The sequence below is a fragment of the Vipera berus genome, assembly GCF_964194415.1.
Source record: "Vipera berus genome assembly, chromosome: 2".
In the NCBI taxonomy this organism is placed as follows: Eukaryota; Metazoa; Chordata; class Lepidosauria; order Squamata; family Viperidae; genus Vipera; species Vipera berus.
In genome coordinates, this window is record NC_138203.1 from 126,411,493 (window position 1) to 126,429,873 (window position 18,381).

The 18,381-nt window shown below is 42.9% G+C and overlaps 1 protein-coding gene across 1 annotated transcript in view; it reads left to right on the forward strand.

The window, feature by feature from the left end:
* Positions 1 to 61: 61 nt before the first annotated feature.
* The window catches only part of LOC308662548 (synaptonemal complex central element protein 1-like), a 48,237-nt gene continuing 29,917 nt past the window's right edge, over positions 62 to 18,381 (forward strand). The window contains exons 1-3 of the mRNA XM_081318485.1: positions 62 to 132; positions 17,325 to 17,387; positions 17,987 to 18,046. Coding sequence (XP_081174611.1) covers positions 17,348 to 17,387; positions 17,987 to 18,046 — 100 coding nt within the window. The 5' untranslated portion in view covers positions 62 to 132; positions 17,325 to 17,347. The remainder of the gene's footprint in view (positions 133 to 17,324; positions 17,388 to 17,986; positions 18,047 to 18,381) is intronic.

Sequence of the window (18,381 nt, forward strand, 5' to 3'; positions counted from 1 at the left end):
GGAGATCCTGAGATTGACTGGAAATAGATAAGGCTGATATATCTTTGGAAGTGGCATATAACTGGAAGTTACTGAATTTCACGAGGATTGTGCTTAAATTACATTGACGCTTCTGCAGCCTGTTATCACTGGGTAATTGCTTTGTTTTCTCTGTTCAGTTTCCTCTTCCTCCTGAGCAATTTACTCAGGTTGCGTGGTATTTTTTTTCTTTCTCCAGAGGAAAAATCAGGAGGTAGGGAAACTGGGGTGCTTTGCTTGTCTCAAAGAAGAGTAGAAATGGGTTAATAATGGAAAGAGAGAGCCACAGTGGGAGACAAAAAGTAAATCTTAGAAAAGTTTGAAAATACTTGCTGCTTTCTGATAAATGGCTTGATTGTGCACAGTTCTCCTGGAATGAGTGTGCAAAGCAGATCTACAGTGGTGGTGATTTATTGGAAGGCTGGCACTTTCGGACAGTGTGTAATTTAGCAAGATTATTTTCTATAAAGATAGCTGATTTGAATCATTTTAATGCAACTTTGGGAGTAGGTCAAAATGCCCAGTTTCAAAGAGTCTTTTATCCTGGGACTATCTAGCAGTATTTTTGATGAACATATGCATTGCATCTTCATGTTGTACTATAAATACCCTTTGAATGAGAGAGGCTGCTTCAGCCCTTTGTTCTGATACCATGAGAAAGTATATAATGTGTGGTATAATGTGGTATATAATGTGTGAAGGGTATTTTGTAGTCCTTTGAGAAATTTGATGTCTGTATGTAATGGCTCAGTTTGGACAATGTAATTAATTATGATGGCATTTTGATTTACCTTTTAATGCAGTTTGAACCTAACTGGATTTAACTGTTCCTTTGCCTTTCATAACTTTCTTCCTGTCTTCCTTACTCTTCCCCTTGCTCTGTTTCTTCATGTTTTAAAAATTCCTATGTTTAGTTGGAATACACTACTCTTAAAAGGATTCTGGATTCCCCCCCCCCCCATATTGAGATGCCACTGTTCACTTTTCCCACCTCATAATTAGGAAGACACATAACTCCATCATAAATGTACTTTTAGATTTAGTGCTGACAAGCATCACTCTTCCCATGTCTGCCAAATTTGGATTTTGCCTGAATGTAGTAGGAGATGGGAAAGTATTCTCGGAAAGTGACGTGACTGACAAGCAGTTGTATTCTTTCCCTTCCTGAGCACTTGCTGCTCTGCCATGCAAAGTGTGTTTTGTATAAATTGGTTGCTCTTTTACTGGGTCTTTTTGTGTTTCTATTCCTATTTGTTAAAATTGAGGCTTAGATGTGGGAATATAATCCTATCCCTTTATCATATCTTATGATGAAGGAGGGGAGAGATAGTACGTGTGTGCATAGTGAGGCAAGACTTAATTTAACCTGTGATTCCTGTGTAAGTGTTTTGGTAGTTTTGAACTGAGTATAAAATGGATTTGACCATCTTTGCCAACGGTGCAGACAGTGAAGGAATTATGCTGTTTTGAAGGGTGCATCTGTTGCTAATCAGTTCTTTCTGGTGATGCCAGGTTGCTTCTGGCTGGTATTTTTTTCTGCCCATAAAAGAACAGCACTGCTTGTGTGTGGCTGGCTGGTAATGAAGGTTTATATTTCTAGCTGAGCTGATACAGTGAGAACTAGGGACATCTGATTAAATTTCAACAAAAAATCCGTTTTAAAATCAGGCCCGTCTTGGCATGCATCTGTTTCTTTCTCCATCTGTCTCGCATTCTGCAAAAAAATATCTTTTAACTTGCAAGGATTAGCTGCATTATTTGTTTCAACGATCCTTTGTGGTAATGTTGCAAATAACAAGGGTGTTTCTTTACAATGTTAAAGTAAGTCTAGTGAATTGAATGCAGTCTAGTGATCAGTTAATTTAATTAAACCCGTATCAAATCTGGCTATAAGTAAAAAAACAAAACAATTACTGTAAAAGAAGAACATTTTAAACATGTATTTCTTACCAAGGCAAACTTAAAAGTGGCATTCTTCTTACTTAGAAGGGGAAGAGTTTTGACAATTGCTGTGCTCTGTAAGTACTTGTAGGTTAAATATCTTGTACTTTTATACAAGTACTTCTATACATAGTTAATTGAGGCACATTTAATCTATGCAAATGATTTTAATCTATTTATTTTACTAGAATTGAAGATGTGCAAAAAGTTGACTAACAACGCTTTTAATGAGGTTGCCTGTTTTTAATATAATTTGGTTGGTAATTAATTTCTTGAAAGCAACAGCCTTTTTATCTGGAAGTAATTCCTTCTTATCAGATGTAAGAAACATACAACTTTTTTTCTAAGTCTGCTTAGAAAAGTTTTTAAATGTTTTAAAATTTACCTGAAGACTGCACTCAACTGATAACCAAGGGTATAAAAAATATTGAAGAGATCCTACAAGTAGAAACTTAAAAGTTACATTCTTTTACTCCTCTAAAGTTTAGAGAGAGGTAAAGTATAGTTTCTAAATAATATTTTTCTCCTTAACAATTGGGGAAGAAAAAGAAAATCTGAAACACTTGCCAAGAAAGATAGTACTATTGTCAGGAGCCTTTCTACACAATTGTTCTGTACCAGCCTACTACTGGCCCTGCAGAAAAGGCAGGGACAACCCCTTTACAAACGGCAAGAGGCTGGAACTAAGCCTGCCAAATTTATTAACATAAAACAGAGCAAAACAAGACACGAACCATGAAACAGGAGCTATTCAAACGGTTGCCTTCAGCAAACCAGCCCTCCCACACATTCCCCTTTTAAACAGTTCAGGGCGTGGCTTCTCTCTGCCTCCTTCCGAGGTGCCCCATTGCCTTCCTCTGTTTACTCCTGCTTGACTGCCTCCTGCGTCTGGCGTCCTTGAACAGGGCCAGCTGTGGGTCATCTTCATCCACGCTGTCAGGCTCACACAGCTGGGTCTGCGTCGTAACCAGATGGGAGGGGCCTGGCTGAGGGCTCTGCGGAGCCTCAAGGCCATCATCAGCAAACTCTCCAACACCCTCAGCAAGCTCTCCAACAACCCCCTCCTCCTCCTCTGAATCGTCCGACCCAACTGCCGAACCCACAGGCTGACCCTGAATCACAACACTATCCCGCACCGCAGGGCCCTTCCCCCGGGTCTGCCGATCCGGATGCGGTCGGGATGGAAATTGTTCATGAAAAGCGGTCACCAAAGCAGGGGCATGAACGGCGGTCGCGTCCTCCCAGGTGAACTCCTCTGGTCCGTAGCGTTTCCATTCAATCAGGTACTGGAAACGACCTTTCAGCCAATGGGAGTCCGTGATGCTGGCGACCTCGTACTCAGGGGTGCTGTCTCCATCACGAGGTACTGATGGGGGAGGTTCCGCTCGGCGGAGTGGACAGGCCGGTTGCTCGGGGACCAACAGAGACCGATGAAAGACTGGGTGCACACGCAGGGAACGTGGCAGAGTTAAGCGATAGGCAACCGGATTGATGACAGCCTCAACTGGGAACGGTCCTAAATATCGGTGATCTAACTTTTTCACCGGCCGTGTTGACGGTAGGTTCCTGGTGGACAACCAGACCCGATCTCCCACCGATAGTGGAGGCGTATCCTGCCTTGACCGGTCAGCAAACCTTTTGTAATCGGCCTTGGCCTTCTCTAACTGACGTCGCACCAATCAATGGATCGCCTGTAACTCTGCCATGAAGTCATTCGCTGCCGGCTCCGGTGAGTCCACGCGAGAAAGGGGGAAAAACCAGGGGTGATATCCCACATTGGCCAAGAACGGTGTCATCTGTGTGGAGGTGTGCTGCGAATTGTTAAATGCAAACTCAGCTATGGCCAGATAGTCCACCCAATTGTTTTGCTGCAGATTGACGTAGCAGCGCAGATATTGTTCCAGAATACCGATGACCTTCTCGGTTCCCCCGTCAGTTTGAGGATGATGTGCGGACGAGAGGCCAATCTTGATATCCAATGCATGCATCAACTCCTGCCAGAAGCGGGCTGTAAACTGGGCCCCCCTATCAGAGACGACTCTATCAGGGAGGCCGTGCAGCTGAAACACCTGCTGAATGAACATACGACTAGTGGTGCGTGCTGACGGTAAGCCGCGACGGGATGAAATGCGCCATCTTGGTCAGCATGTCCACCACCACATACACTGTCGTAAAACCAGAGGACGGGGGTAAATCTGTCAGAAAGTCCATGGACACAGCCCCCCAGGGTCTTTTGGGTGTTGGCAAGGGCTGCAGTAATCCAGGTGGGGCCCCTGTCGCTGACTTGGCCTGCCTGCAGGGGATGCAGGAGGTGACATAGGACTGGATGTCGTGTCAGACTCGGGGCCACCAGAAGGTACGGGAGACCAGGTTCAGGGTCTTGAACAGGCCAAAATGCCCCGCCGCCGGGTTATCATGACACTGGCTGGGGATGAGTCCCCTAGTGGCCCTCCCGGAATGTAGAGCCGGTCACGATAAAACAAGAGTCCATCCGTGACCATCCAAGGAGAATCTGGCCCCACCTCCTCCTTCCGCTGAGCCACCCACACCTCCTGCTGCTGTGCCTCCCGGACCCGAGCCCGTATATCAACCGGCTCCTGCACCGCAGCAAAAGACTCGACGGGGATCACTGTCCTGGGCAGAAGCTTGTCTTCCACTCGGGAATATTCGGGCTTCCTGGACAGAGCATCCGCTCTTTGATTGTGCCTGCTAGGTATGTACTGAACTCGGAAGTCAAACCTCGCAAATTAAAGAGACCACCGGATCTGGCATTGGTTCAAATTCCGAGCGGTCTGCAGGCTTTCCAAATTCTTATGGTCCATCCGGACCTCGATTTGATGCCGCGCTCCCTCCAGATGATGCCTCCAGGCCTCAAACGCCACTTTGATGGCCAGCAGCTCCTTCTCCCAGATTGTATAATTGCGCTCCGAAGGGTTCAGTTTTCGTGAATGGTACGCGCAAGGGAAGAGGGTACCGCTGGGCAGCGTTGCCTGGAGTAACACCGCCCCAATGGCAATGTCGGAGGCATCCGCCTCCACGACAAATGGCCGTTGCGGGTCAGGATGCTTCAAGATGGGCTCCTTCATGAAGGCTTCCTTCAAAGTCTGGAAAGCCCATTGTTCTGGAGCGTTCCACTGAAACCGAGTCTTCTTCTGCAGGAGCTGGGTGAGGGGGGCTGTCAAAGCAGCAAACCCAGGGATGAAAGCTCGGTAATAGTTGGCGAACCCAAGAAGTTGCTGAACATCCTTTAAACGACGTGGGGGTTGCCAACTCTGCAAAGACTCAACCTTACTCGGCTCCATGGCGATGCCCTCAGGAGAAATGCGGTGACCCAGGAAATCGATGGTCACCCAGTAGAACTGGCACTTCTCCAACTTGGCAAACAGCCGATGTTCTCGGAGTCGCTGCAAGACCTGATGGAGATGCTGATGGTGCACCTCACGCGACGGGGAGTAGATCAGGATGTCATCCAAATAGATCACGACAAACTGATCCAACAAATCCCGGAAAATGTCATTCATGAAATGCTGAAACACGGCGGGGGCATTGGTCAGGCCAAACGGCATCACCGTGTACTCAAAATGTCCATAGCGAGTACCAAACACCGTCTTCCACTCATCACCCGGCCGAACCCTGACGAGGTTGTAAGCTCCACGCAAGTCCAGTTTCGTGAAGATCTTAGCCTCCCGGAGTCGGTCCAAGAGTTCGGGGATGAGGGGCAGCGGGTAACGATTGCACACCGTGATGGCGTTGAGATTCCTATAATTGCAGCAAAGCCGCAATTTGCTGGACTTCTTTTTAACGAAGAGCACGGGTGCAGACACTGGCGAGGACGAGGGGCGGATGAAACTGCGAGCCAAATTCTTCTCCAGAAAGTCCCGCAATGCAGCCAACTTGGGGTCCGACATGGAGTACAAACGCCCCACTGGGAGAGGCGCATCAGGGACTAAATCAATGGGGCAGTCATAGGGCCTGTGCGGGGGTAATTGATCCGCCTCTGTCTCGCTGAATACATCAGCAAAGTCGGACAGTTCGGGAGGCAAGGAAACCCCTGGGGAACCCTCCACCTGGCCGGCACAGATATGGCGGGTGTGGTCCACGCACTGCAAGCTTGGGAAGGTGACCAAGTTCTGTGACCAATAGATCTGTGGGTCCCAAGACCACGGGGAAATGCAGATCTGAGGTGATATAGAACTGGATGGCCTCCACATGGGAACTGATGGCCATACATAATGGTTGCGTGGCGGCCGTAATTGGCCCAGACAGGAGCACTCGACCATCGATAGTCTCCACTAACATGGGCGGATCCACCGGGCACTGGGGAACAGCCCATTTGGCCACAAATGCTGAGTCCATAAAATTTGTGGTGGCCCCAGAGTCAATTAAGGCATGGACTGGAGTCCCCTTTGGCTTGCCAGGAAGGATCAGACGTGCCTCCAATATCAGATGCCGTGGAGGTCCACAGGCAGCATCGGAAAGACGTCGCTCAGTGTTGTTGTGGGATGCCCGATCTATCACACCGTCTAGATCGGGCTCGGGGCGTTTCCCGACAGAAAAGTAGGGGACTTTCTCGGGGCAGACTCGGTCACTGATGCCCGCTGTCGCTTCTTTGGGCAAAAAGCAGTCAAATGCCCAGGGTCCCCGCAGTAAAACACACACACCCCGATCATCGTCTGTTCATTTCAGTCACCGATAGACGAGACCTGGTTGAGCCAGCAGAGGCGTGCCCCAACGAGCTGCATCACCCGAAAGAAGTCTTAACACAAACCCCACCTTATCCCGGTCAGTGGGGAAATCAGATGCTCTCACGCTGATAAAGAGCTGGCATTGTCCCAGAAAAGCAGGAAACAGTTCTGGATTGCCAGTAAATTTATCCGGCATCGCAACTTGGCATTTTCTCCTGGGTGGGGGTGATGGTGGGGGTGTAGCATGGACCTGAGCTTGCAATTGAGCCACCTGAGCTGCCAACAAAGCATTCTCAGCACGTAACTGCTCCATAATAATAATAAGGGGTGGGAAGCTGAAGGCAAACTGTTCTGTTCCAGCCTACTACTGGCCCTGCAGAAAAGGCAGGGACAACCCCTTTACAAACGGCAAGAGGCTGGAACTAAGCCTGCCAAATTTATTAACATAAAACAGAGCAAAACAAGACACGAACCATGAAACAGGAGCTATTCAAACGGTTGCCTTCAGCAAACCAGCCCTCCCACACATTCCCCTTTTAAACAGTTCAGGGTGTGGCTTCTCTCTGCCTCCTTCCGAGGTGCCCCATTGCCTTCCTCTGTTTACTCCTGCTTGACTGCCTCCTGCGTCTGGCGTCCTTGAACAGGGCCAGCTGTGGGTCATCTTCATCCACGCTGTCAGGCTCACACAGCTGGGTCTGCGTCGTAACCAGATGGGAGGGGCCTGGCTGAGGGCTCTGCGGAGCCTCAAGGCCATCATCAGCAAACTCTCCAACACCCTCAGCAAGCTCTCCAACACCCCCCTCCTCCTCCTCTGAATCGTCCGACCCAACTGCCGAACCCACAGGCTGACCCTGAATCACAACAACAATTTTGTTTTCTTTGTTAACTTTTTTAGACTTTTTTTTCTTTGTTCCTCTATTTTGTGTCTTTCCTGCATGTGATTTTGTTCCTTGGTTCTTGCAGTTGATTTTGAGCCTTTGGGGCTCAAAAAACTATTCTGTCCTATGCAGATTAGCTGGCATTAGTGAGTTATGCGTAGTGTTACGACATATATTTCACTGAGATGTTAATTTATTTAATTTTAAATTATTATTTTATTTATAAACCTTCTCTTTAGATAAATAAATCTCTGGAGAAGATGTCCAGGTGGTCTGTCAATACTAATTTGAGAATATTAATTTTCAGAATTAATAGCAACAAAAGAAAGTTGGCTAAAATTGTATGGGACAAGGCTGAGTTATAACGCTGTTTACCTTTTCTCCACTACTAAGTTAAAATGCTATTTATTGGTCTTGAGTTGTCAAAAAACACCCCTATATACTACCATGAATATTGTTGTTTCCTGTTGCTGATTCTTCCTTTACTGAGTGTGTTCGGGGGTCATTGCCAAATGATGCTGACTAAATTATACATAAAAAGGTAAAGGTTTCCCTTTTCCAGTCGTGTCTGACTCTAGGGAGCAATGCTCATTTCCCTTTCTTAGCTGAGGGAGCCAGTGTTGTCCGAACATACTTTGGTGATCATGTGGCCAGCATGACTATATGCAGATTGCGCACAGAATACTATTACCTTCCCGCCAAAGTAGTGCCTATTTACCTATTTGCATTTGCATGCTTTCGAACTGCTAGGAGTTGGGGCAAGTAATGGGAAGGTGGCACTTGGGTCTTGAACCTAAGCTGTCATCTTTTCCAGATGACAAGCTCAGCAACTTTAACTGCTGAGCCATTGCACCCTCAAATTATACATATATCATCATCTAAAACAGACATGTCAAACTCCAGGCCCGGGGGCCAGATCCGGCCTGCGAAGTGGTTTCATGTGGCCCGCGAAGCCATCCTGGAAACAGTGAGGGAACAGCCCCCTCTGCCTTGGTCCTGGCCCAGAGACCCTCCTTCTGCCAGAGACCCTCAGATCTGTCCCACTCCTGCCCAGGCCCCCATAGGCACCCTTGATGCGAACAATGTAGAGCTGGCCACGCCCACCCAGTAGGCCATATGCACTCTAGCCACGCCCACCCAGTAGGCCACACCCACCCTGGCCATACCCACCCGGCTCCCTGAGGGCAACCGCAATGCTGATGCGGCCCTCAATGAAATTGAGTTTGACACCCCTGATCTAAAAGAATACACTGTATGGCACTGTGGGAGATAGGTCTGATTATGGGATCCTGTCCACCTTTTTTTGAGTCCTCTTTCTGTGCCCTATTCAGACAGGACACTTTGAATTAACTTAAAAAAAAACAGATTCTGCTCACAAAGGAATCTGTATCATATGCAGCAGGATTTCTCTCCCCTTCTCATGTTTTCTTTATGTAAGATAAATGCTGACTTCCAGATTCCTTTGTGGTGTCCTTGAGAGGCAACTGGGAAGGAGAAATTGATATTGTCATTTTAGAGTTGCTCCATTTTAGTGATTTATATATTATTCCAGCCTGATTTTGTTAATACCATTTCATGATTCTACTGCTTCAGCCTTATTTTAAAGCAGTGGAAATATTTATAGTATTGAGCTATACCCAGCTCTTTAGAGTTGATGGCAAAACGGATGAAGATGACCAAGGATTGGAAGAGAAGGGTCATGCTGTAGCCCCAGAATTCATGAACAAATGCCACTCTGGTCCACTCACACTGGTCACCTGATGAAATCTTTCCCTGTTGCACCTAATCATGAAATAAACATGCCATTTTTTGTGGTATCTCCACAGTATTGCCTTCATCTCATCCTCAATTCATGCTGAGGCAAGCTTTACTCATTCTTACCTGTACTGTTAAAGCCTATTTTCCTCCTTAAGCTGACAACATCAAAAAGCTGCTGCAATGGGTATAAAACTGGTCATGCTTTGCCTCCCATTATACTGGAGATGAAGTAGCTCACATGATGTAACAAGATGGTGGGTTTGTTGTTACTGTGAGTTGGGAGGGCACGAAGGGAGGCTCAGCCAATCTCAGTGTACACATGTACTTTGATAAAGGTTCATTCAGTAGGTTTGGAAGTCCATTTTGAACATTGTATTTGTCACTTTTGCTGAATCTGTTGCCTTGTCTGGAATACAGAGAGCACAACTTAACATTGGTGAATGCTGATTTATTTAGAACTACACCAAATCTGGAATAGGTATATTATATTGCAGGGGTGGGTTGCACTTCAGCTATTATTGGCCCATGCAGTTTAGAGAATTTGGGCTCTTTCTGCATGTCTCCCTTTCTTCAACGAGTTTGGATTTGGATCTATTTTTGGATCTCTTCCAAAAGAGTTGGCTCCTTTCTGTTGTAAGATGTATCCTTGAAGTGCATGTTTTGAAAACATTTTCAAAAGATATCTTTTGCAGTCCAGACTACACAAAGATAATTCTTATTTCTTTTCCATTTGATATAAAGCCTATCAGCAATTATCCTGCACCTGCAGAATAAATTATGTTTTGTATTACCAATGGAAGAATGTTGTATTATATATATGTAAATTACGTGTAATTTTTCATTACTGTACATTGGAAACTGGAAGCAGATAAAGCAGTTGTATTTAAATCTAGACAAAATCAAAAAGTAATGCTCGGCAAGCTTTGTGGTATAAAAGACTTGACTCCATAATTTAAAAGAAACATGGACAAAGTTTTACTACCCAGAGCTCTACTTTTACTTTTATCTTTTTCAGCCACTGTGGGCAACACCATGAGGAGTGATGTAGTTAATCTCCCTGGAGGGGATTGAACCATACGTTTTGGGTTTTTTTCAAAATAGACTTGGTATTTCTTTAATGCAAAATGATGTGTTGTTTTATGTGTCCCCTCTCTTGAAATTGCATTGTTACTAAATTGTAGCACCATGGAGTGGTGCTATATATACCGTTTCCCTGAAAGTAAGGCCTACCCTGAAAATAAGTCCTAGCTTGATTTTTGGGGGTGGGCCTAATATAAGCCCTACCCCAAAAATAAGCCCTAGTTTTGGAGCGAGGCACATGTCTAAAAATCAAGCTAGGGTGGGTGTGGGGGTGTGGAGCTGCCCCACACACCCCGCACCCACTCACCTAGCAGCCAGGCCTCTCCTTGCTAGCCCACTTCTTCTGTGGTGTCTTCTGCAGCCAGGCCTGCATTTCTCAGTCACAGGCCTTTCCGGAAGGCCACTGCAGCCAAGAACCGAGTTATGGATTGAATCCATAGCTCGGTACTCAGCTGTATAGGCCTTCCAGAAACGCTTGACTGCAAAATGCAGGCTGGAATGCAGCTGCAGAATGAAGCTGCTCCTTCAGTCAGAAGAAGTGGGCCGGCTGAGTGGGGCTATCGGTGCCGGATTTGAGTATAAAAGACACCCCCTGAAAGTAACACCTGATGCCTCTTTTGGGGAAAAAAAAAGACCCGGTATTATTTTCGGGGAAACATGGGTATATATAAATTCAGGTCTTTGGAATGATAAAGGTAGGTCACAATAATTATTTATATAGGATTTTGGACAGTATAGTATAGTTGTTTCCAGTGTCCATCTGCAAGGTCAAGGAAAATCCTAAAAAATAGTCTTCAACTTATGACCATTCATTTAATGACAGTTCGAAGTTATGATGGCTTCGGAAAAAGTGATTTATGACCTGTCCTTGAAGCATTGTACTGTCCCCACAGTCATGTGATTGCAATTCAGGCACTTGTCAACTGACTTGCATTTACAATGGTTGCAACATCTTGCGGTCACATGACTGCAATTTGCAACCTTCACAGCTGAATTCCAACAGAGTTAATTAGGGAAGCCGGATTTGCTTAACAGCCATGTGATTTGCTTAATGACCAATTGAAGATAATATATGTAGCTCAGGAGTGAACTGTGGAGACCTTGGTGCTCTCTGAGCTTGGTTGTTTTCTTGCAGACATTTCATTACCTGACTAGGTAACATCTTCAGTGATAGAAGGGAGCGGGGTTTGCTTTCTGTTTATATACAGTACGTTGTCCACAGGGTCAATGTCTGTAAGACAACAGGGAGCTCAGGGAGCATCAAGCATCACTTCACAGCTTAACAACCATGGTAAAAATGATTGTAAAATTGGATCTAGTCACGTGATGGCTCACTTAGCCACAGTGATTTCTGACAGAAATTCTGGTCCCAACTGTGGTTGTAAGTTGAGGATTACCAGTATGCTTGATTGTCTCTTCTCTCACTCCATGTTATTTACCAAATGTGTTTCATGGAGCTGGTGTTGACCAATAAAGCTGTAAATCTTGTGCTGTGCCAGAAGCATTTCCATCCAAGAAATGCTTCAGGTATAGCACCAATTGTAAGCTTCCTAGAGTCAAGAATGCAAGATGAGTGGGTAATTTAAATTCAGTTCAATTCAATTAAAATAGGGCATCATGTATCATAATATTCTGTATTCTGGAGGACCTGATAAAGCCTAGAATAATTTAAGAAGCAGAAATTCAAGTGGGTTTTGTTGACTCTGGTTAGAGCAGATCCTAGAAACCAATTTCTTCTGAGCTGGGAGGGATTGAATTGATTGTTTAAAAATGTCATCTTTTCTTTTTGGTGCTAAATGAAGAATAATCCCTACTTTGTTATTAATTGAAACAGCTTTTTATTTTTCAGAAACATATGTTTGACTTTTATTTTTTGAACTTGAAAACTGTAATTATCATATCATGTTTTCAGTCTTTTATTTGCTTTTCTTCCACTTTTTCCCTTCTCCACATTTTACCAGTATTCTGTTAAGGCACAGCATTTCTTTGATCCTCTTCAGTTGTATAACCTGCCCTAGGATCTTGTATTAGTTATGTAATATCTTAAGACTGTTACACTTGACCATTACTTTATTTCCCCCTTTTTGCTGCTTTTGTACATTATAGAAAACTTGATGGAGTGTTGTAAGCAAAGGATCCTTGGCCCCATCAGAGTATTTCTTTTTGGCAGAATCTCTGAGGTCTTGAAGGAAGAACTGAGCTCTTGTAAATAAATAATAAAGCTATGTCAACAGCTGCACTTGAAGGAGCCTACACTAATAAAATATTGGAGACTTAAGTGTGGTTGGTGTCTGAATATTTGCATTTCTGTGTGCTCTTAACAAAAGATTGGAGTATAGCAGTTGCCAGCTTCTGTTTGTGCCCAAATGCGCTTCCTCACAGTATTAGTAACAGCAGGACCATAGAAAAACCCCCACAACTGGCCAGCATAAAAAATGATGAAGACTTTCAATAAAAAAAAGAATGGGAAACCTTATATGAACTTTTTTGTTGGAAGAAGAAAATACTGAATTGATGATTTAGAGGTTTAGGGGTTAAAAAGGATTGAGGAGGAAGGAAAAAAATTAAGATGGAATTACTCAAGGGAAAGAAGGGTGGAACTCATAATTCTATGTTTTCTTCTCTGTTTTCTTTCTGTCTTTTTATATTTTTTTCCACTTCAATACTTTTATTGTATTGGAAATTTTAAATAAAAAATATGGAGGGGAAAAAAGGGAAAAAAACATGTCTAAGATCCACACAGTAGCTCTTCCGTACGCACATGCTGGTTTTTGCACACAAGGGCAGGATAAACAGAGGCCTAGTTTTCTTTCCTCAGCCTGCAGCTGAATTGGTCTCTAAGCAGCAGAACGGTCACCTCTGAATCTTTTCCTGTGTAGTGTCGGTTGAGAAGAGGTGGGAAGGAGGAAGGACCCTCCTGCATCCTGGAGGAAAAGGATGGAGGGCATCCACCCAGGTAAGGGGATGGGTACGAAGATGGAGACCATCAGAGGAAAGAATCCAGATACTTCAGAGGGGAGGCAACATATCTAGCAGAAGTACCCCATTTTTTAGAACAGAAGGAGTAGAACTCCACTTTGAACAGGGTGGGAAGATCACACAGACTCTTTCCCTGCCCCCCTTTTTTTCTTTTTATTGTAATATTGTAAATCATGATAGCAATTATTTTCAGAGTATTTAGCAGAAGTAATGCCATTTGTAGAACAGAAGGAGTGATATGTTTGAGAGGGATAATGACATTGATTGTAACTGCAGTAATAAAAATTGGAAGACACTTATTTAATTATTATTTTTTCTTTGAAGTGTATTGTGTCCTGTGCTTTTTTCTCTTCCTTTCTTCTTTTATATGTTACTTATTTTTCTTTTATTCAAGGGAAAATTCTCAATAAAAATATTTTTTAAAAAATCCCGGAAAGAGTAGAAACCCCATTTGAGCAAGGCGGGAGGATCATGTACTTACTGAAGTACATTTTTCCCCTTTATTGTAACATTGTAGGTCATGATATATGTTATTATTTCAAGGGAGATTTCAGTGCTGTAAGGTTTATATAATATTAAAACTTACTAATGTTTTATTATTTAATAAAATGTTTGATTTTAATATTTAAAAGAATAAATATTTATTATTTTATTATTAAAAAGAATAAAGTATTAATAAATTTTTTTAAAAGGATCCCAGCTGATCCCTAGAGCCCAGCTTGATTAACAGGGTCTCACCACTTGGGGCATGTGGGGCAAGGCCCTAAAAACTGTTAAGAGATTCTTGGTAACAATCAAACCCCCATCCCGAGGCTCTCTTGATGCCACACTCCATCTCTTTTGATATTCTGGAAGGCCCTCAAGACCTGGTTATGTTACGGTATCAGGCCTGGGACTCCCAGGTAACCAGAGACATGCTTAGATGGCTCCATTGTTGAGCTGGCTATTTTTATTCCCTCTGCCCAGGGTTTCTATCTCTGTTTTTGTAATATTTAATGTGATTTTTATATTTTTAATATACGACATGTTTTTTATATATAGTTTTACCTGTTCGTTGTGTGCCACCTAAGAGTTGCCTTTGGTGAAATGGGTGGCTATATCAATCTGATTAATAAATAGTATAAATAAATAAATCCATAAATAAATGGTTTCGGTTCAAAGGAAAAACATCATTTCCTAAACTTCAAAAGGTGGCATTGATGCCATGCTAAAATGCAAATATCTCCTTTTTTAAAATACTAATCAAAGCATACAAATTCTCCATAACAAAAAGAAAAAGGGGGCAAGTAGGCTAGGAAGTAGATCACATTTCCAAGTAAGGACCTGCCAACTACCGGTAGTAGCCACAGGCAGGGGGTATTTGGCAGTGTTCCTGCACAGCCATTGCCTAACGCTGTGTGCTTGCTATGCTGGGGCTCTTCTAATAAATAATAATAATAAAAATACGATTCTCCACAAGTGTCATCTGGCATTTTCTTTCCTGGCTTGGAGCAGAACACTAGAAAGGGTTTTTTAATTTTCTTTTAAAAACGGCAAGAAGAAGGGAGGAGATCCTCACAAGATGTGGTAAACTTCTTCACAGTGGGGTTTCTACCCCAATCTCATCCATTTCATCAACATTTCCTTCTCTTCTCAACCAGCTTCCCTCCCCCTTTTTTTAAAAAAAGTTGCGGTTTACCGTTAGTGAGAAACATTTGGCAAATGAGCTGTGGTTTTTCTTCTTCTTTCCCCAACTGCTTAATCCAAAAGGAAGGAAAATGATAGTTCAATAGGGCAATGGAAGAAGCAGCTGCTAGATCATTTCTCTTTTGCCAGGTGCGAGTGTTTGGCTCTCTAGATTTGTAATTTCCTGCTAGATTTAAGTTGAGGCTTCCAAAATATTACGTACCGAAATCCAGAAAAAATAAGTATGATCCAGCATTATACTATGACAGGATGACATATTTTATCATTGGTTAGATTTATATTCCGCTTTTCCTTTAGGGCAGACATGTCAAACACAAGGCCCGGGGGCCAGATCAGGCCTGCGAAGTGGTTTCATGTGGCCCGTGAAGCCATCCTGGAAACAGTGAGGGAACGGCCCCCACTGCCTTGGCCCTGGCCCAGAGACCCTCCTCCTGCAGAGACCCTCAGATCTGTCCCACTCCTTCCCAGGCCCCCATAGGCACCCTTGATGCGAACGATGTAGAGCTGGCCACGCCCACCCAGTAGGCCATATGCATTCTAGCCACGCCCACCCAGTAGACCATACCCACCCAGCCCCCCGAGGGCAACCGCAATGCTGATGCAGCCCTCAATGAAATTGAGTTTGACACCCCTGCTTTAGGGACTCAAGGTGGCATACACAGGGCTCCCTTGTCCTCTATATCTGCACACACAAAAGACACTCCCGAGAGGTAGTTTAGTCTGAGAGTCACCCATTGAGCTTCTGTGGCTGGATTGGGCTTGGACCTGGTGTTCCTTGCTCCTAGTCTTTTACCTTTACACAGGGAAGAGAAATTATGTACAGCAAAGCTTGGTTTTGCTTCCCTGAAGGAAGTTAACTGTGAGTATTTGCTCTTTTGGAATGCTGACTAAAACCGGACTTGTTATGAGAGGTCCCTGATTCAGTCCATCCTTGTTTATTAGATTTCTTTCCAAGTGGAGAAAAAAAAAGCATAGTCAAAGATTTAGCTTATTGTTTTCTTTCAGTTCAGTTTTTAATTGAGCGTGGCCAGAATGAAATATTAATAAAGGCTAAAGGGCTCTCAGTTTGGTCCCACTGGATACAGTAGAGGAAAAGTTGTTATAAAGGTCTTCTATTATAAAGAAAGTCTATTCTACAAATCCTTTTCTACTCTTAAATATTTCTGCAATATTCTATATTAATATTTAATAGAAACTACAGAATATTTCATGACATATTCTATACTATTATTAATATTAATGTAAATATTATTCTAGTGTTCTATCAGTTCATCTCAGGAAGACCTCACTCTGATGGATGCACTGTAGGGAAGGTACAATAATTTTCTATCCAACTGTATTCATATCTATAATAACAAAATCTTGCATTGCATTGTACTTCATCCCCCTTCCAGTGAATCTGGAAGGCATCTGCCTGAAATGCTTCTGAATAGCAACAGCAATAGCACTTATATACCGCTTCACAGTGCTTTATCCACTCTAAGCGGATTACAACATCAGCATATTGCCCCCAACAATCTGGGTCTGCATTTTACCTCGGAAGGATTGAAGGCTGAGTCAACCATGAGCCGATGAGAATCGAACTGCCGGCAGTCTTCAGAATTAGCCTGCAATACTGCATTCTAACCACTGTGCCACCATGGTTCTATAATATTCTTATCTTTTGAATTTTTCCCAGGTTTTGAAATATATTTAACCCCTTTTGCCTAAGCACTGTAATAGTTCTTGCATATTTCCATCAAGATCATCCTCCTTACTCTCTACATCAACTGCAGAGGACAGCCACATGAAGAAATCTGAAAATGCACTCATTTGCCAAGAAGACAAATTTACTAAGGAGAAATTCCTTGTGTGTCCAATGAACTTGGCCAATAAAGAATTCTATTCTATTCTATTCTATTCTATTCTATTCTATTCTATTCTATTCTATTCTATTCTATTCTATTCTATTCTATTCTATTCTATTCTATTCTATTCCATTCCATTCCACTCCACTCCACTCCACTCCACTCCACTCCACTCCACTCCACTCCACTCCACATATTGCTAAATTGCACTAGTTAATTGCTGTTACCTTTTCTGTGTGGAAAATATTATACTTTTGATTTTGTACCAAGTGCAGGGAAAACACTGCAATTTCCATTTCATAGGTGGGCACTTTCAGTTAAGAGAAAAAATCTCCCATATAGGCAAAACCCCTACATGCTGTCCAGATTTTGATATACTGTTATCTGGGTTAATATATACTTGGGTTAATGCAACATTTAAACAATTCTGTTTATTCTTGTTCTTTGTCCAGATTCCTGGAACTTTACATCAAAAATGGAAGAGATACTGTCACTTGTGAAACAAATGCAAAACGGTATTTTGAAGCTAGGGCCAACAGTTAGATTGGGCACCAGGCATTAGACAACATCTTAGTAAGATTTTGGAGTGTGCACATGACAGCAACATTTGTGAGCTATCAATGGTTAAAGTGGGTAGTTCTCTAGAGAAAATATGATGTTTTACATTTGAGCTATGGCTGATAATTTATTAAAATCTGGAGGACAACAACCATATAGAAAATAGCTGGGAATTGAGGCACTTGGAATTCTTTTCCCTCTTATTATGGAAAGGGTTGTTCTGACTAGAAGATAAAGTTGGACAGAATCTGAAGGCTGAAATTTCTGAGGTATATTTGTAGGAAATGAGTTTGGTAATTGTGGACTATCAACAAAGAAAGAAAAGTAGCTCCAAATGTGTAAAGTAGCCTGCCACTTCTATCCTTGTACAGCATGTTGCAACATTATCCCTTTACAGTGGAAATAGTTTATTTCATGCTTCGGGGGGGTGGGGGGTGGGGGGGTGGAAAGGAAAAATATGCAGTAATAAACAGGAAAGTGGATATGGTGAATTTATATCAAGTTTTAAGGTATTAATATAATGAAACTTTCTCCTCCTTTTTCTTTTCCTTTGTAGTGGGAAATCTAGAGCCAAAAATAGAAGATCTAGTAAAAAGAATTAATAAATTGCAGCAAGGTAAGCAATTCAAATGGGACACAAAATAAAGGGTTGGTTTCTGTGGTTGGCTGGGAGAAGTCACAGATTACATTAATATACTTTATTTGATAAGCTTAATTGAATGAACATAAATTGTGCAGTAGAAATATTTTACTTCATTTGAAGAAATTATTCATTTGATTTAGACATGCTGTGGTATTTTGAGACTTTTGGTAGTTCGCAATAGTTCTAAAACAAAACATTTCTATGCTAAATATAAATTTAAAATTAAATCAACATTAAATCAACATTACATAAACCTGACAATATCAAAATTCACCCCCAAACCTTCTGAAGTAACTCATTTTTAACTA